General features: G+C 39.2%; 4 protein-coding genes across 5 annotated transcripts; 1 reads left to right on the forward strand and 3 right to left on the reverse strand.

The window, feature by feature from the left end:
• The first annotated feature begins 6,030 nt into the window (after positions 1–6,030).
• LOC9267002 (uncharacterized) lies at positions 6,031–6,679 on the forward strand. The gene has a single exon (XM_015763938.3). The coding sequence runs from the start codon at positions 6,061–6,063 to the stop codon at positions 6,517–6,519; it is 459 nt and encodes a 152-aa protein (XP_015619424.1). The 5' UTR covers positions 6,031–6,060; the 3' UTR covers positions 6,520–6,679.
• Positions 6,680–7,048: 369 nt separating this feature from the next.
• On the reverse strand, positions 7,049–10,469 carry LOC4351380 (uncharacterized). The gene is made up of 5 exons (XM_015763354.3): positions 10,275–10,469; positions 10,033–10,177; positions 9,461–9,618; positions 9,001–9,149; positions 7,049–8,759 (listed from the first exon to the last, which is right to left on the reverse strand). The coding sequence occupies exons 1-5, from the start codon at positions 10,397–10,399 to the stop codon at positions 7,468–7,470; spliced, it is 1,869 nt and encodes a 622-aa protein (XP_015618840.1). The 5' UTR covers positions 10,400–10,469; the 3' UTR covers positions 7,049–7,467.
• Positions 10,470–10,883: 414 nt separating this feature from the next.
• Positions 10,884–14,738, reverse strand: LOC4351381 (uncharacterized). Of its 2 annotated transcripts, XM_015764923.2 has the most exons (13): positions 14,573–14,738; positions 14,345–14,495; positions 14,138–14,215; positions 13,830–13,945; positions 13,694–13,747; positions 13,400–13,487; positions 13,218–13,310; positions 13,030–13,070; positions 12,592–12,645; positions 11,796–11,959; positions 11,566–11,635; positions 11,437–11,469; positions 10,884–11,199 (listed from the first exon to the last, which is right to left on the reverse strand). In XM_015764923.2, exons 1-13 carry the CDS (start codon positions 14,681–14,683, stop codon positions 11,065–11,067), a joined length of 1,188 nt encoding a protein of 395 aa, XP_015620409.1. In that variant the 5' UTR covers positions 14,684–14,738; the 3' UTR covers positions 10,884–11,064. The 2 variants fall into 2 exon arrangements, with proteins under 2 accessions (XP_015620409.1, XP_015620410.1); XM_015764924.3 differs by lacking the exon at positions 11,437–11,469.
• A 389-nt stretch (positions 14,739–15,127) lies between these two features.
• LOC4351382 (protein DETOXIFICATION 21) lies at positions 15,128–19,269 on the reverse strand. Its single transcript, XM_015764922.3, has 8 exons — positions 18,786–19,269; positions 16,940–17,481; positions 16,691–16,777; positions 16,474–16,530; positions 16,135–16,373; positions 15,931–16,049; positions 15,759–15,845; positions 15,128–15,602 (listed from the first exon to the last, which is right to left on the reverse strand). Exons 1-8 carry the CDS (start codon positions 19,086–19,088, stop codon positions 15,522–15,524), a joined length of 1,515 nt encoding a protein of 504 aa, XP_015620408.1. The 5' UTR covers positions 19,089–19,269; the 3' UTR covers positions 15,128–15,521.
• Positions 19,270–19,963: the final 694 nt, after the last annotated feature.

Here is a 19,963-nt window from a genome sequence, read left to right on the forward strand (position 1 = left end):
TTGTGTGCAAAGTTTTGCTAAAGTTTAGCAGGGCTGGGACGTCAGCGCCATGCTAAATGGCGCTGACATGTCCAAACTCAGCGCTGACATGTCTAAATGGCCTGTGTTGTGTCCAGAAGGCTTGCTGGGCTGGGCCACGGCCGAAACGGCCAAGTCCAACCTCAGCGCCAGGTGGGCTGGCGCTGAGTTTCCCACAGTCAGCGCCATTATGGATGGCGCTGAGGTCCCAGCCCGCAAGCCATCCAGAAGGCTCGAAACGGCCAAGGCCCACCTCAGCGCCAGGTGGACTGGCGCTGAGTGTCCCACGGTCAGCGCCATTATGGCTGGCGCTGAGGTCCCAGCCCGCAAGCCATCCAGCAGGCTTGCTGGTCTGGGCCTTGTGGGCTGGCGCTGAGTGTCCCACGGTCAGCGCCATTATGGCTGGCGCTGAGGTCCAAACCCGCAAGCCATCCAGAAGCCTTGCTGGTCTGGGCCTTGGGGGTTGCGGCCAAGTCCCACCTCAGCGCCAGTCCTGTTGGCGCTGAGGTAGCTGCCACGTCAGCTGGGGATCGGCCCGGCCGCCACGGTGGCACAATGTCAGCGCCAGTCCCGTTGGCGCTGACACGGCCAACGTCAGCGCCAATGTGTTTGGCGCTGAGGCGACGGCCTATTTTTGGTTGAAGTTTTTGGCAGGGGTTAGTTTCGAAATAAGTTTTCCAAAAGGGTCAATTTGTCAAAAAAATGGCAGATTGCGTGTAAATTGCGAGACGAATCTTTTAAGTCTAATTGCGCCATGATTTGACAACGTGGTGCTACAATAAACATTTGCTAATGACGGATTAATTAGGCTTAATAAATTCATCTTGTGGTTTACATGCGGATTCTGTAATTTGTTTTGTTATTAGACTACGTTTAATACTTCAAATGTGTGTCCGTATATTTGATATGATACGCTAAAATTTTACACCCGTGGATTTAAACGCAGACTTAATTTCTCTAGGCATTTCTTACCGTAAGCAATTTATCTGTCCAACTATATATAACTCTTACTACATACAAAATTTGTGTGTTAACCAGAAAAGTAGAAAAAAAAAGCTTCAACCATTCACCTGAGTTTCGAGAATACGCATACGCATAACCCGGAACTAAAAGGGGTTACAAACCGGGACTGATGAGGCATTCTTCAGCAGTGTAAGCATTGGGATATTTACAACAGGTTTACATTAAAAAAACAAAACGGAAAAGGTAAAAACTTGGGCACTCTTGGGAAATGGATTTTTAATCCCTCGTGAGGATATGTCCCCTAGTTATTGCATACCATCCAATAGTTATGATTTTTTTTATAAAAATAGTAAGATAGATTGATATATTATATATCACGAATATACAAGTTTAAATTCAATCTTCCTAAGTATACGTGTGGTCACAATTATATTTTTTTCAGCTCCTAGAAGTCAATTTCAAACTTGCATATTTGTGTAGTGATCGATATATCATATATTAATCTATTCTATCAATTTTTTAAATTTGGGATTTAATTAAAGAATATGCTATAAGTCCAATTACCGTGATAAACAAATAAAACATGGAACAACAAAAAATGAATTAGCAATTCGATTTGTATGAGCTCATTCCCACAATAACATAATTATTAGCTAGTTATTTTTTAAATCTATTGCAAATTACTAGTAGTTGATATTTGGAAATTCAGACTTTGGGAATTTTTAACATATAAACAGTAAATTTTTAAGATTTTGTTCCACATACAACTTGGTAAATATGACTTTTGAATTTCAGACATATTAATCCAAAAATAAAAATATATTTCTGAATTACATAAAATGGGAAATTTATTGTACACGCAATATCTATGTAAAGATATATAAAAATCGGAACCGATTCTAAGGAAGGATGCACTCCCATCATTTTTGTCTAAAGATGATTGATTATAAGCCATAACACTTATTAGCGGCTTAAAAAATAATTTATGAGTAAAACTTTTATATATGTGCTCTTAGCAACTTAAAAAACCAATATACGTTGAATAAACTATGGTAAAAAACATCACAATCAACTTTAAAATAAAATTTAAATTAACATTTAAATTTTAGCTACGGATGATAATTAAGCTGAATAGCAAATTATGGTTGAAGACACCTATAGCTAGCTGATTAAGGTTCAGAGAGATATAAAACCCCAAGGCCATATATAATCAGGTTAGTCATTTTACGTGAAGCTCAAATGATATATTGAGTCTATTTGGGAGTTTCTGACAGTTACGGATTATTCTAAAATCTGAAGCTTTCCAAACCATAACTTTTGATCGAAAATTTAAAAAGTAGATGTAGAATCTAGAAAGAAAATAAAGTAATACCATAAGCTAATTTTCTTAGCTTCTCAAGATTCCTACCACTCGTTTCTCAGAATTTAAAAGTTACCTCAGACATGCGCATTTTGTTGTGTAAAAGCAGTGTCAGCACTTTCAGAACGTTACATTGTCTCAATGATCCCCTCTGTACGTGGTCTAAAATGGAACAACGTGTTTGAGATATACTCCCTCCGTCTCACAAACTCCATTTTTTTAGTTTTTAATATAACGTTTGATTTTTCGTCTTATCTATAATTATTATTTTCATTGTAATTAGATGATAAAACATAAATAGTATTTTATGTGTAACTATTTTTTTATTTTTTTTAAAAAAATAGAGATGGTCAAACGTTAGATATAGAAACCCAAAACTGGAGTCTGTGCAGGACGGATGGAGTATATGTTCTCATACTGTGCATATATATACTTTCTACATAGTACCCACTAACAATTATTACAAGCTAAAGCTCAACATGCAAGTATGTCACATCATCACCCACTAGCAATTACTATTTTAGCTCATTAATTTAAAATCCTATGCAAGTATGTCACATCTTCACTCACTAGCAATTACTATTCTAGCCTATTTTATTATATTATAGAGATCGACATGTATGTGTCAAATCATGTTCCTCGTATTATTTTCTTAATATTTTAACTTTCATCATTTCGACAATATTTAACATATACTCATCCATAAATCCCGCAGAAAAGCGCGGGGTATCACCCAGTATATATGATGGTAGGTCCACTAGCTTCATCCAAAAGCTATTTGCCAGAATGCCCACATGCATATATAGGCACAGTGAGAGTGATCGAGACCCCAATTGATCGGCCAAAGGTCAGCAATGTTTGTACGTGCAGCCTATAACTCCATGTGTAGTTTAAAATATTGTAAATGATGAAATAAAATCCATATATAGATGTACATGACCTTTTAATATAAGAATGAAAAATATTCCAAATTGCATTTATTTATTATGATATATATAGTTTGGTAGCAAAACATATAATGACAGATCATGCAATCCAGGGCTCCTGTAGAAATTGTGCAGATATACAGGAGTTCATCACTAGTATATTATCAGTGCATCACACGGCAGGTCACGAGGAATTATATTATTAGTGCCATATTTATGCACCATCGATCATAATAATGATGTGAATGATAGATGATCGTGTATCTTGCATCTTGTGGGCGTTTGTAGTTCCACGTTGTCTCAGCCCCGCTCCCACTTTAATGGAGTCGATCAATCACATCATTTTTCTCATATTTACAATATCCCACGTGCTTCCTACAATATCCCACTTACTTGTATACTGTGTGTATATTACAATGGGATTAAAGTTAAAGAAAATCATCATGATTTCTGCGTATATTTGATACTAACAAAAAAAAATAATGAGTTGGTGGTGACGGTGGTTAACATGTAGGTCATCTAGCCCATTGCCTTTTTCCTTACCACTACCTTTTTATAGAAGTCTAGATATCACCCCGTTTTTAAATAGATGCTGTTATTATCTTTTGATATAAAGTTTGATCATGTGTCTTATTCAAAATATTTACTGTTAATATATAAAAAATAAAAGTATAAGTCATGCTTAAAGTTTTATTAATTAGTAAAGTATCTTACAATAAAAAAGGACACTTCTATATTTAGATGAGACGAATGATCAAACGTCAAACCAAAAATTAATGTCATCGTCTATATATTAAAATCAGAGGGAGTATATGCTCACGCTCACTCTCTAAAACATACAACGCAAGAGCTGAAGAGCGATGCTAATCATGTGTATACATAAATATAAAAGATTTTAGTTATATTTTTTTTTGCCTTTTTACATACTCTCATACTGTCGCCGTAGTACATGGTGCCACAAGCATGGGTTCTTTTATTGGTATATTACCAGCAAGTGGTTTGAACTTTGAAAGTTAGATATGGGTCTTTGTTCATTTCCAGGCACTTGTCAGCAAGGGAGTATTGTATTGAGTAACAACTAATCTGCCGAGCAATATTTAGAAGATGGAGAGTCAAGAGAGATCGAACGGGGAGAAAAGGACTCACGGCTTAAATATATATTTGTGATATAATATTCATATTTGGTGTTATGAACAGGAGGACCACGTACTGTCGTGTGGGAACAAAGTATTAAAGGGTTGAAAGGAGTTATATGTATATATACCTATTAATCTTGTGATAAGTCGACATGACACAATTATGTCAAAATTAAATCCATAATTTGCACGTTTCGTTTTCTATTTTTTAGGTTTAGACGCATAACCTTGAAGATCCTTGATGAGTTAGAAACTTCACACCGTACCTTATAATTCGAGCATCCACAAAATGGTCCTTTATAACTCTTCGTCATACCTTCACTACCACTCATATGAAATAAAATACGCTCTCTTTCTCTTTCTTCTTTTCTATGTTATTTTGATGTGATTTTTATAGGATGCAGACACTAACTTAGGCGCTGTTTGTTTCAGATTAAGATTATTGTAATATAAATCTAGATTACTATAAGCTGGATTATAATAAGTTAACATAGAATAAGCTGTGAGTTGTTTGTTTTTTTAATTATTAGAGACATCTAGGGGTAGTGGGTCTTTAGCCACCCAGTAATCAAAAAAAGCTCCTCTAGAGGAGATTATTAGATTATAGTAATCTGACTTATAGATTATAATAATCTATCATAATAATTTACTTGTTTGTTTCAGTTTACTCCTAATAATTCAAATTATAATAATCCTAAACAGGGCCTTAATGTCAATTATTATCTTTATACATTGTGAATAGGTAGTTTAAAATTTTGGTACATTTACCAAAGAATCATTTTGATTACAAAATATTTAAACATCACTTAATTAATTCAACTAATTAAACACGGCAATAATAAAGATCTAAAAACGAACCGATAAGATCAACTCACCAAGCAATCGACCGACTCAGTTGCGGGTTCACGATCTTGATACCAAATAGAGAGTTACTTCCTCCTTCTAAAGAAACCAAACCTAATGTATGATGGAAAATAATACAGTACAACGAAAACAGAATAGATTATGTTCTACCCTATACTACTTTAAGTTTTTTTTGGATAGGGAGTAGTACACGAAATTTGACAATTTGACCCTTCAAAAACTATTTTACAAATAAACCGCGGCCAAAAACTTATTTCAAAAATGATTATTTTGTTCCACGCCAAGTCGTACGGCACTAAACTTAGACATATCAGCGCTAAATAGTACGGCGCTGAATGCACGTTGGCACGTCGACTCAGCCTCCCATCCACGGTGACACAGCATTTAGCGCCAGTTGATGTGATGCTGATGTGTCTAAACTCAGTGTCATACGATTTGACGCTGAAAAAAATATCATTTTTAAAATAAGTTTTGGCCGCGGTTCATTTGCGAAATTAGTTTTCGGAAATGGTCAAATTTTCAAATTTTGTGGGGAGTAGTAGGCGGCTACCAAAATTCAGATGGGCCGAATGGATCAAATCATTTATCCGAGAATTGAACCCGGGTGGTATTCTTTTTTTGCCCGTATTAAAGCCTAAACATAATCCAACGGTGCTAGTGCCCGGGTTTGGAGAGTGTTTAGACCTAAACAAAATCCAACGGCTGAGATCATCTGTCGCACAGGCCGACGAATTAATTACCTCTCTCTCCTTCGTCTTCCTCCGGAAACACTCCCCTATCTCGAGCTCTTCCCATGGCGACCGATGCTTACCCAGTCCAGCTCCTCCACCGCCAAGCAACCGCCGCCACCGGCGGCGGCCAATGGCACAACCTCGGCGCCGCCTACGCCGCCGTCAGATTCCTCCGCCCGCAGGGCCGATCCCTCGTCCTGTACTCCGGCCCCGACGGCGGCGCCCAGCAGCGCATCGTGTTCGCCTACCCGATCCTCCCGGGCGACGCCTTCGAGAGGATGGACGGCGAGACGCTCTCCTGGGAGGAGCCGGAGTGCGGAGACGAGTTCGCGCTCTGCTTCCTCGACGAGGCCGCCTGCGCCGCCGTCTCCGGCGCCATCTCCCCGGTGACGGAGTCGCTGGCCGCACTGGACGGCCTCGCGGAGAGGCTCGCCGGGCTGCGCGTGGCGAGGGAGGAGGGTGCCCCCGCCGGAGTGGACATCGCCGGCCGGCTTGCTGCGATCAGCATGGGCCGCCCATGAATCCACCACTGCTAACCTAGGGTTCTATGTGAATTTCCCTTATGTCGCCTCGCCGTCGTCGTCTTGATGTAGAATTTCTTTCAGTCTCTCTGTAGCATGTAACCCTGTACATATATCTGATGGAAATTGACAATGTATAGTAGTTTATTTACGCCTGCAATATTTTCTTTCATACTTACCTTGATCCTTGGTAGGATGGGATTAACAAATTAATTAATCAATCATGGGTATGTAATGGTATCCAGACCTGTAGTTATCATCAACCAGCTGAAGAACAACAATTGAAAGTAGGGAGAAATGTTTATTACAGACTAAATGGAAACAATTACAACAGGAGATTGGTTTCAATATGCAGAGATTGCAGCTCACTAACACCATGAATCACACAGCAGTGGAACAAACAATATAGGAAAATATAATCATATTTAAGCAGCAGTTAACCCAATACCGCATTCAGATTGGATGATGCTAGCAAAAATACACTCTGGAGGAAATTCTAGAGATCAATTACATCCGCAACAACATCAACAGCGGGAAAAAGGAATTCTCATTTAAGTGATACAGCAAAACAACTCAGGGCATCAAAAGTAAGATACATTTGCAATTCAAGGAGATAGTGCTCATTTACCAAGAGTATAAATCAGCAAACTAATGCCCATTTGCTACACTTCAAATTTTATCAGGGAAATATGAATCAGATAAAGCTTTGAGAATTGTAATTTCAATAACTCATGTAAATATTCACTAGACACAACAGCTGTGCATCAAAGGATTCAACAAAAAAAACCAAGCTCTTCTTATCATCAAGAATGCACCAATATACTACATAGCACTTCATTTCATATTCTGACATCTTGGGAACCTTACCTCACTCTCAAGGAGTGAGTGAGAGGGTAAAGGAAAACTCTTCTGTCAAAAGAGTTATTCTGTTCCATTTAAGCACTAGTCTTAGAAGTCCAGTGGCATTCCGAACATGTCATTGATCTCAGCCATCACATCGCGGGTAGTAATAGTGGGCTCAAAGAGACCACTCTGACATTCAAATTTGGAAGCATTGCTTGGTTTAACTTGGGCTGCTGGATTTTCGCCTGGTTCATCATCAGCTAATATGGAGAAACCACTGAGCAGTGCCGCTTTTCTCTCTGACAATGCAGTGGTTTTCTTGTTTTTAGGTTTATCACCTTTGAAGTTCAGTGGTATCCCAAACATGTTATTTATATCATCCATAGCCTCCTTTAAATTGACAGTTGGTTCGACCAACCCATGGTGGCAAGCATTTTCCACTTTAGGCTCTCCAACAACAGCTGATCCAACAAATCTATGAAAGACAGTGTCTTCTCGAAGTCCAGATATTGCAGGACGTAAGTCATCACATCTTATTTTTGAATCAGTTTGTCTCGAACAGAGTGAAGTGTCCTTATCATCAGTTAGTTGCACAGTTCCAGAATTGATCTTAACACCATTATCATTTTTCTCAAGCTGTTCATCTTCATCATCAGGCAGTATTGCAAACCCTCCCACGAATGGTTTCTGGAAGTCAAAATTGGCTTGCTGCTTTGAATCACGCGATGGCTTTGGAGGACATCCACTACTCTTATGGCTCATGGCATTACGACCATTGCCATGAGCCTCATTTTCATCAACAAAGATTTCAAATCCACTTGCATTCTGATTTACCTGTGTGTTCTCCTTATTAAAGTGCCTATGCTGCACCATATTTTGGTTGTTGCAGTAAGGATCATCTTCATCTACAAAGATCTCAAATGCGCTTGCCTGCTGACTTAACTTTGGATTATCCTGCTTCATGTTTTTGTCCTGGAGTTTGCTGGGTCCACTCTTGTTAGGTTCATCTTCATCGACAAAGATCTCAAATGCACTTGCTTCCTGATTAAAACTTGGTTTATCACGATTTGAGCGCCTCTTGAGCTTAGTTTCTGGTTCCAATGGCTCCAAAAACATGCTACTGATAGCATCCATTGCCTCTTTAGTGTTTATAGTGGGTTCAACAAGGCCATGATGGCATGCATCTTCAGTTTCTGATTTCCCAACCAATGCAGAGCCTACAAACCTTACAACTACAGTATCATCACTATTATGACGAGACAAACTCATTGTTTCTCCTGAAGTGCCTCTAGATAGTGGACGCCCTAAGGGATGCGGAAAACCCAAATGAGGATTAGAACCACTTCCTGATCTTTGCACTGGATTGGACTTCGGTTTTGTACAACTTCTGCTTTGACCTGCAACATATTCCAACATCAAGAACCATTCCATGAAACAACCAACAAATATGCAAAAAGACAGTTCAAAAGTATGGATCTTGAATAATGATAGTTTAAGTGCTGCCAAGAAGGTATTTTTCTTTCATAGTCTTGATCAGTAAGCTTCGAACAGTAAGAAGCTTGATAAAGGTAACACTGGTCACATAAGAAAATATTGATTTGCATAGCCTGATACATGTTTTTTTCCACTTAGAAGTACCTTCAACTTCGTTCTTTGATATAGCAATGGACTGAACCTTGTTAGGCATTCGTTCCTGCTGCACTCTAGATTTCCTCCTCTTGTATAGTTCCACGCGCCGAATAAATTGTTCATGTGCTTTCTGCAGCTCCCCAACAGGCTCTGCAAGGCTATTGAATACATTGATAAATGGTAAGTACCTACCTTTAATTTGCAAGGTACTTCGTATTGATATTAATTTTATTGTGAGGTTTCACTTGCAAACTGCAATCCAAGGATTTGTTACTCCATTGGTTTGCAGTAGGCGGATCTAAGATACGTCCATTGACAATTGAATTGAGTACATGAAATTTTTTTTATGTGTCCTTACATATCAGATGTTTCCTTTAGGACATATGAGATGTAGCTGTTGAACTAAATTTTAAGCAATGATAACCGCAAAATATGGTACCAGCAACTAAAATGGTGGTAAAAATCTTACTTCTGGGTTCCCAAGCGGTACATGTTCTCAGCATCCTCAAACCTCTTGTGCTTCTCATAATACACTGCATAAGCCATATAAAATGCTGATCTCTTAAGGCCTATTCTGTTCTTTTCCATCTTCTTTAGCAATGGCTTTGCATCTTTCACATAGTCCATCTACACCATTGAAAAAAAATGCAAAGATCACATTAGGACCTTTCAGTCCAAGAAAATATTCATATCAAAAGATCTCTGTTGTGCGTAACAAAGCCTAGATAATAAGATAAGAAAATATTCTTATCAAAAGATTCATGCTGTGAGTAACATGCAAGTTATAGTATGAGCAAGCAAACAATAGTATGAAATGAGGACATCGGATTGAAATCACTATCGAACTACTGTAGATTCAATTGGCACAGGGCAAAGCTCGAGCCCCAAACAAATTGATTTTGGTATGGAACTGCAGCCAATGAACCTCTCAGGCTATCTCAACAGATCCCCAACGAAATGAAATCCACTATATATGACAACATCAGTAAAAAGGAAAGGAAGCATATGGCGGATGGCTGGATGTAGAAGAAGGTGGCTGACCAGCTGGATCCAGACGCGGAGGTAGCGGGAATCGTCGCGGTAGCGGGCGTCGTCCTGGAACTCCTGGGCGCACTTCTGCAGGAACCTGGGCAGCTTCGCCCGCAGCGTCGCGGGCGGCAGCGCCGCCTCCATCTTCCTCATGCCCCTAGCAAACAACGAATCGATCCATCAAGCAACATGCATCGAGAAGGAGGAGAAGGGGAAGCGATTCGGAGTGGTAGAGAGAGAGAGAGAGAGTGTACCGGAGCCATGGGCGGAGGGGGTCGGAGCCGGAATAGGAGCGGATGTCGCCCACCACCGCCGACAGGAGGTCTTTCTCCTTGTCGCCGCCGCCGCCGCCGCAGTGCTGCTCGGTGGCCGCCGCCATGGGAGGGGTGGTGGATTGGAGCGGCGGCCCGCCGGTCGGGGTGAGCAACACCGAGAGGGGGGGTTTTTCCGGGTTTGAAATGCAAGGGTGGCTAGTTTGAAATCTCCTTCACTCGTGCGGATGATGACAGGTGGGCCCACTACCATCCTTGACATATGCCCCACCTGTCAGCAAGACAACTCTTGTCGCCGCATTGCCAAAATCCAGTAATGATAAATTTTAAAAGGCAGTTCAAGCATGGGCATTGCAGATCACAAATTTACAATCAAGGTAAGATAAATGAGCAGCCCCATCGTTTCACTCATGTTAATACTTATAATTCAAAATTTAAAATTAAAATTTAATTTTAAAATTGATTATATGATTTTTTTATTATAGTTTATTTTATAGCATTTGCTTTTGAATCGCTAAGAATATGTATATAAAAGTTTTACTTATAAATTAAATTTTAGTTGCTAATAAGCCATACAGATAAGCATAACCATAAGCAAAAGGATGACACTGCTCATTGGTTCCAACTTCCAAATTTGTTCAAAAACCTTCTGCGTACAGTACAAAAATTGATATCTGCTCAAGATTTATTTAAGTAATACTGTGACCAAAACAACCCCACAAGTCACAAGACTCATAATCAACTCTGCGGTTCGACCTAGAAGACATAGGTTTCAAGCCGTTTTGTGGAAGAGATCCTGGAGATCAAGTATGTCAGCAAGAACTCCAGCTGCAGTGGTATCATTGCCAGCTCCAGCGCCCTGAATCACCAGAGGGGCGCTCTCGTAGCATCTGCTGTATATCTCCACCTGCCCAAGAACAAAGCAGCGTCACTTTTACGTTTCACATCACTCACTACCAACAGTAAAAAATCACATATCAAACATTCTTTAATCCTCTCAAAACAGAAAAATGGATTTCATCAATCTACTTCTAACGTGTTATAGGCCAACACAAACAATGTCTTTGGTAGTTTTAGTGTTCCAACTTCCAAGCTCGTTTGAACAACGCAAAGAAGAAATGGGGAATGGTATGCCAATACAGACCCTGCTCACACTCGTAGGCTCTTTTGTTTTCACCTGAAAATAACCAGCCCTTAAGGCTACCAACTGCACAGTGCCGCTTGACATTGAATAAAATAGAAATAGAGAAAGGAAAAAAAAGGATTAGCATACCACATTGTCACTTCCTCTCAACCTTCCCAGTGCAGAGTTTTTCGGGAGTTCTTCAAGGCCCACTTGGCACCTACAAAATGGGGATGTTACTCTACAGTCTACACTACCATTAAAAGTACCTTTACAAAATGCACAGAATAGGCCTACGTGTCTCTGACAATAGTATGCTTTGAGTATCAAAACACTACTTAGTGATTCAGATGGGCATAGCACAATAAAAGGATACGTACCCTGTGCTTTCAATCTTACAGACATAGCGAAGAACATTTCCTTTCAAAGATGCTGCCTTTACTCTTTCTTCAATGCTTTTATCAAGCTGTACTAAACCACTTTCAAGGAAGTCCTTTGTGGACATTGCATCAGGTCCAAATTCACTGGGGTATAAACTCTCAACCTGAAGATAATTACAAAAACTTAGCAGACCTGATCTTTTTTCTATGAACAGGGATGTACAACAGAACATGTGCATAAATAGGCTATGCATGATTAGAAAATTTCTGAATAAGTGATTTAGGGGTTAAAATATCTCAAAATCAAAGTTCTTGTATCATAGAAAACAACTGAACTAGCGGCCACTCAACAAAGCTAATGGCTACATAAACTAAATAACAACTTCCAAGATTTGGAGGACATTCATTTCATTTTCAGACTATAAGATACATAAGGTGTATAATTCATCGGGATCCCCAATAATCCTGAACACAAATCTATGGTGATATCCAGTGACCTGATATTGTAGAAGAGTGTCTGTCCTTATCCATAGAATCCATGTGCCAAGATATTATAGAAGTAGAACTAAAGAGAAAAGGATGGTTCCAAGTAATGCTTGCAAACTATCACCAAGAATGGTATCAACAAGAAATGTATCATTTTAAACCAACTAGGTTTTTTTTGAACAGCCAGAATAACAGGAAAACACTTGCTACCAGCCTCATTTATGTTAGTGAAAACATAAGCCCGTGCACACCAAGCTATGTTTACACAAAACATTAGAACAAATACCATCAAGATTAATTATATGCATACATTAATATTCTCCATGCTGATCCGTTGCCCCAGAAGCCTAGCTAAGATCAATGCCTGCATTCAAAGATGAACTTGTTAGACCTCATCACCTAATTGACAAAGAATGAAATAATCAAATAAAACATCTGAACCTGAACATAAACCTCCCTTATGCCAATGTCTATTTGCAAGGTTATTATTGAAATTCCAAATAGGGTCAGTGCATGATATAGGCCTTCCTGAACTGTAGTATTTATGATATTGATGTGGTACTGAATATATTTTGGATCAAATCATAGTATGATACAATTAAGCACAAAAAATAGATACACAGCAGCAGCTCATGATATATTAGTTCATGGACTTAGGAGTAGAATAAAATTGTGGCAATGGTTAACAAAGGCACAGATAAAGTGAATTATGTAGAGTAGCATGTAATTCATCAGATGAAAAATTAACCTTTCTAGCTACGTCCATCCCACTGAGATCATCACGTGGATCTACCAAAATTAAACAACTGAGTAAGTGCACTTATCACAAGCATCAGTAGACTTTCTGTAAACATGAAATCTGTAATTACAGATAAGGAATGAATACTGAGTACACATTGATGTTATAATGTCAAATGAATGAATAAATTTTTAGACCTGGTTCTGTATAGCCAAGAGACTTGGCAGTTTTCACAACTTCACTAAATCTCTTTCCATCCTCCAGCTCACTCATCACATAACCAAGTGTACCTGCAGAATCATAGAATGGAAGTGGTACATTGCTCTGCTATTTGGAAAACAAACACCTTTTACAAACAAATAAGATAATAACTGTGTACCACTCAGACTGCCAACAATACGAGAAACTGGATCTCCAGAGGCAATAATACGGGTCACAGAAGCTATTACAGGCAAACCGGCTCCAACCTAAGAGTAGGAATAGTAAATATCAGCAGAGACCCTCAACTCCTTTGCAATAATAAAAGAAACTTCCAAAAAAAGGCTGTGCTTAATCATATGGCCAGAGTCATATCATACAATCCCAGATCAAATAAAGGAAAGAATTTCCATGAAAAACAAATATAATAACATTCAATAGTGAAACGAAGGAATTACTAGTGGCGTATGCATACAGTAGATTCAAATCTCATGCGACGGAAGTTGGAAACCAACTTTTCGAAATCCTCCTGCATGAAAAAAAAAACACATTTGGTAAGCATGTCAAAATGACAAAAACATACCAGACGGAAGACTTAAGGAGGACATTACATAAGCACAAGTAAGCGGTTTCTTGTTTGCCAATACAACACAACATCCACGATCCACGGCATCCTTTAGCATGCCAACAGTATCATAAGTTGCAGAACAATCAACTAGTACAAGACCTGCAAAAAGGATTGTAAGATAAGAACCGAAGAAGATATTAATACTCCTTTTTTTTAAAAAAACAAAGAACTAATCAACAATCATACAGCATATCAAAGATTCCATCTTTTTCCCCACTGGTTTCTATCCCATAGAAAATTTTAAAAAACTTAACCGGCAATGTATTCTGCTTAGGGAGAAGGATCACAGACCAGTTGTTTTCCCAAGAACGCTGGCAGTGTCAATGACTTTCCTCCTAGCCTCAGGGTTGTTGAATAGCTGACATTGCCCTGAAAATTGCACAATCCAACCATCCATTACTTTACATGTCACGTGTACAAATGCAAATTCATGACAAAGTAAGCTATGGAGAATTCTAAAAAAGAAAAAAAAGGAATAACGAAATAGAATGGGGATACCTCGAGAGAGCAGAGAAGATAAGGGCGAGCCGGCGGACTTGGCGGCGCAGAGATCAGCGAGGAGCGCGTCGTCGAAGCCGTTGGAGTGGAGGTCGTCGGCGACGAGCAGAGAGGAGCTGTCGGCGACGCCGAGCACCCGGATGGCGACGCCCTATACAAGTATCGGCGATGAGAGCATCCAATCGGAGAGGAGGGGGAGAGGGAGGGGCGGTCAGACGAGGTACGTACCTGGTTGGCGTGGAGAGGGCGGCAGGAGAGGATGTGGCGGAGGAGGTGGCGGCCGACGCCGCCGCAGCCGAGGAGCACGACGGGGAGCACCGACCTCACCGGCGCCGCCATTTGTTGGGGCACTGGTGCTTCACAGCTTCACCATTTTTGGTTTCTTCGGCCGTCTATTCGGCCCAGCCCACGCAGCTTTTTTTTTTTCAGATGACGGCAGAGAAGGGTTAAGCATTGGCCAATGTCCCTATGCTTTAGATTTGATTTAGAGAATATCTCCATATAACATTGTAATAAAGAGGCAAATTGTGTAGCACATAAATTATCTAGATCATGCTTTCATTTTGAAGAATTCTTGTAACTGGGTTGAACCCCCTAGCTTCTAAACGTTGTTGTGAACGTTATAACTGTGTGTTTTGATATCAATAAAGCGCGTCAAATGGCTAAAAAAAATCTTGGTTGCAGGAGAGGAGAAGAATTGTGGAATATACTTCAATTGCATCAAATCATATCTTCTGCAATTTAAAACTGGAATCATTTTACAAAGCACTTCATTCCAGAAAGGGACAAATGACCCACAACTTTGTGTGGATATTTTCTCTCATTTGATAGTGTAATCCATAAATTTACTCAAAGGTAGAAAACAAAACCCAATGGGTACAATCAATTCACATACAAGCACTTAGCCATACATGCTCTTTCCAACAAATACAAAAAAAAATTATATAAAACACATAAAGGTCAAGCATATGCTGCATCATGCTAAAAAAAAAGGATAAGGGGCTTATATTCAAGGTTACTTCACTAACATCGTGGTTCTTCCTTGGTCTGACACTTCGGGGGAAAAAAACATCATCCATGCCTTGTGATTAACATTTGGTTCATTGATGATGGATGATGTGATCGTGAAGGATCTTGAACTCTTACAATTCCATTATGAATGTGCAAAAGTTTCATATCATGGATTTCCTCTCGAATTTTGTGATCTTCCATTATCATCCGTATACCATCTATTTAGTCTCTCTCGAGCAATCTCTACCTAAAAAACCAATAGAGCACACCATTAAAATCTAAAAAAGTGTGCTCTTTCAATGGCCCACATGTTTTTCTAGATAGACCCTTATATTATGTGAAAAAGATATTTAATTAAATACAAGATAAGAAAAAATATGAGCAAAAAGATAATAAAGCCAACCTGTTTTTCCCAATCAGTCCTAAGTGTGATGAATAAAAGCACAAGAGTCTGCACTAGTGTTCCAACAAGCATGCCAATCCAAATGCCCTATAGAGCCAATTAATAAAAGTGAGAAACACAGCTTAGACCTAAGATTTCCTAATGAAATTTACAATGGCAACCAGGACCTTACCTTTACTTCAAATCCTAGAGCATAGCCTAGTATTGCCCCAATAGGGATACCGATCAAGTAGTACGATGCAACATTAACATAGGCAACTATAGTTTGCCAACCAGATCCAATAGCGACACCTATAAATAGTTAGAAAACGTTGTAATTTCAAAGTGAAAGTTTAAATTATTTTGATATATTCATCTGTCAAATAAAATAACATACCTGAGAGCACAGGTTGAACACTATTTAATAAAATGGAGAAAGCTAGAAGGGGGGCAAGATCAGCAACTGCATCTACTACCTCTTGACTTTCAGTAAATATGTATGCAAGGCTTCCACGAAAGAAAAGGAAGAGCACAAAAAACACAAATCCTATCAAGAAAGAAGTGGTGACCACATTGAAAATGGCAAACATAGCCCTTCTTGCACTCCCAGCTCCAAGTTCATTTGCCACCCGCACTCTAAAAATGTATATGTATTAAGTATAAGTCAAATTTATAGGACATAATGGAATAGTCAGATGAACCACTTAATGAGTAACAAGTAAGATCATGAAGTTACCCAGTTGCAGCCAAAAATCCAATAGAAATCATCATCTCCCAACCATTGATATTAAGGCTACAAATTTTGTAAGTGAAAACAATAGTGCTCAATAAGCAAGTTCTTCAAGCACTAAAGGATAGACACAAAACAATAAATTGATGTACATGATACAACATGCATGCTTTGGCTATTATTTTCTAAACTACTATGCAACAATAGTATATTAACATATTACCATATAGAAAGAGCATCAAGAGCAACCTCTGCATTCTTCATATAACCAGTGAGGAGCACCAATATGGTGTTGTACCATAATTCTACACTGAAAGGCAAAGGAACAACAAGAACAAATCAATGAGCTACCAAATTAGCTATAGGAAAGAACTTGGTTAACACTAGCTTGATATAACATATTGCCTTTTGTTTGCTATCATCAAAATTATCCAGAATTTCATATGTATACATAAACATAACAGTTACTTACCAAAGCATCACTCCGGATGATATCGAAAGCTTGATAATAGCACCGAGATCAGTAAAAGCAGAGGACGAGAACCCTGTCCATGTTTGAGGACAACCACCAAAAAAGACATATGCGAGCTGACCAAATATAGGGATCCAACAGGCAATGACCGTGGAGCCCATCACCCCAGCAAGGCCAAGGTGAAACTTGACCACCATGAGCCATGATAGGAAGAGATGGAGTCCAAAGTTGAGCAAGGAGAGGTAGGTAACGATCATGTTCTTGCTTTGTGATTGTAGATACATTTGGATTGTTAAGCCCCAGACGTAGGAGAACATGATGGGAATGTACCATAGTGAGATGGTGCCAGCCACAACAGAGATATCGGGATCCTGACCAAGCGCAATTAGGAGCGGGGTGGTGAAGAGGTAGATTGGGAGAAGGATTACTGCACAACAGAAGAGAACTATCCATGAGCGTTGTAGATATATGCCTAACATGTGGTATTGCTTAGCACCATATGATTGCCCACACAAAGTTTCCAATGCGCTTGCCATGCCTATCTGCAGTTACAATAATGTATATGTATGGTTAACTATCAATTAATTGTTAATAGTGAATTGTTTATGTATGCATTTTGTACAAGATGATTTGTAACAAAAAATGATTGTTAGTAAAAGATAAACATTTTTATAACTTAAAGTAAGGTATGTTTATGTTTTATTTGTATATTTTGTACCATAAAGAGTTTGTTATTGTTGCAGTGCTGGTTGTCAGAGGTAGCACGAAGAAGATAGGATATGGAAGATCCAAGAAGAATAAAGAAAGAGCACACTATATAGTTATTGCATGAAGAAAATGCCATGATTAAGGGGTGGATGACTAGATGAAGAGCCTGCTTCAAATATTAATTAGTGTTTTGAAAGTTGAATAATTTGATGATCCCCTTCTCAAGAAGAAAAAAAAATGTGAGGAGGCAAGTATCCCATATAATTTTCTTCCTTCGGTACGTTTCATGTCTTTTTTTTTACATCGAGCCTAACTCTTATCTATAGTACAATGGTGGAAAAAAACACTTTGAAAGTATAAAGGCAAACCAAACATACATGATTTGTACGAATTAATCGATGTGCAAATTAAATTCAAGAAAAAAAACTTAGTGACGCTATTAGTATCGATAGACATAATTAAGTCATGACTCCAACATTATTAAAGTTATGTTTTTAAAATTGGCAAAATTTACTACAAGATATCCAAAGAGCGATTTTATTAGGGATACTCCCAAAACGTGGCTTGACCAGAGGACACCTAAAAGAACGTGTTAATTTGCTAGAAAATATCATATCTATTATTTTATCATTTTTAGCATATTTGAAAACGACCAGAATAGCCCAGCCCTCTCAGGTGTGAAAACCAGACCGTATCCCTATCTCCTAGTCTCTCTGCTCTCTCGCTGTTGAACCCTAGCAAGAGTGAAGACTAGAGGGAATAATCGACATTTTGTATGTCTTCTCTTTTCTTAGCTGAGTACTTCCTCGGTCAAAAAAGAAAAAAAACTAATCCTGGGTAGGATTAGGTTATTTTTGGGATGGAGGGAGTAGATCGATGTTTTAAGGTGTATTCGTACAAAGCCATGTTTTGATGGTGCGTATTAGTAAATAAGGGTTAATTACTACCATAATTTGTGAATATCATGTATCAAATTTTGTCTTTAAATGTTGCTAGTTGCAGAAAGACTAATCATGTGAAAAAAAATCGAGTTGAACTGTTACACGTACTAACGAAAACTAACTTGTACCTGTAATTAAATTAAGTAGTACTACGTACTACCGTATAAGCAAGAATAATCAGCGTTCATCAGGCATACCAGGATGCCGACGCTCAAGCGCATGAGGACGGTGGAGACGAGGGCATACGCGGCGAGCTCGGTGGCGCCGATGTGCCCGATGAAGGCCTGGCTGACGACGGTGGCGCCGAAGGAGGTGGCGCGCGCGCAGATGGACGGACCCGCCACCACCCACAGCTTCTTGTTCTCCTCCACCAGGCGCCGCCCCAGCGACCCAACCTCTTCTTCCTCCTCGTTGCTGCCTCCGCCGCCGCCGTTGATCGCCGGCTTAGGCTCCAGGAGAGGATCCGTCAGCCTCTCATCATCCTCCGTCGTCCTCTCCATTGCTACTCTGCTAGCTAGCTAGCTCTCCAGTGCACAACAATGGAGATCGATGGAGTTAACAGGAGTACGAATACTTTGAGTTGCAGATATTAGTAGCTGTCTGAATTGAAGAAGGCTGCAGGGAGGGAAAAGAAAGCATCCATCGATGATGCTCAGGTCTCCCCATCTACCGTTTAATGGCGGGGCCAGAGACGATCGAGCGAGGAAGTACATGATTGGCCCTGTGGTTGCTGCAGATGGTGGGTAGGTAGGGAGGGCAGTGTGGGAAGAAATTAATAAACAATTATTCAAGTCCCGTTCTTTTTCTCCAATAAAAAATTAGATAAAATTTTGGATACTCGTGACACGCTTTTTTGCGAAAATTTTATATATAAAAGTTACTCTAAAATATCAAATTAATTATTTTTTTAATAATTAAAACTCAATTAATTATATATTAATATCAACTTATTTTACACTTGATCATCATCATCTTTTATCTTTATCTTGTGTGGGAATACTATCATCGATTCAGGCAGGGGTTGTGTGTAAACATAATGCATGTCAGCATGTGGCGAGGAGGGCAATCACGTGTACTTTCTCTTTTAAAAGTCATACGTATTCTGTTTCCGACGGATACTGTAGGTAATCTCCACCACGTACCTCCACCACCATCATGAAGCACGGCCGGGCGTACGGAGGAGGAGGAGCGATCAAGTCTATAATAATTAAAATTAAAACTTAATTAACTATATACTACTCTCTCCGTATTTTAATGTATGACGTCGTTGACTTTTTAATCAACGTTTGACCATTCGTCTTATTTAAAATTTTATGCAAATATAAAAATACTTATATCATGCTTAAAGAACATTTGATGATAAATTAAATCACAA

Source organism: Oryza sativa, chromosome 12 (genome assembly GCF_034140825.1).
Source record: "Oryza sativa Japonica Group chromosome 12, ASM3414082v1".
In the NCBI taxonomy this organism is placed as follows: domain Eukaryota; kingdom Viridiplantae; phylum Streptophyta; class Magnoliopsida; order Poales; family Poaceae; genus Oryza; species Oryza sativa.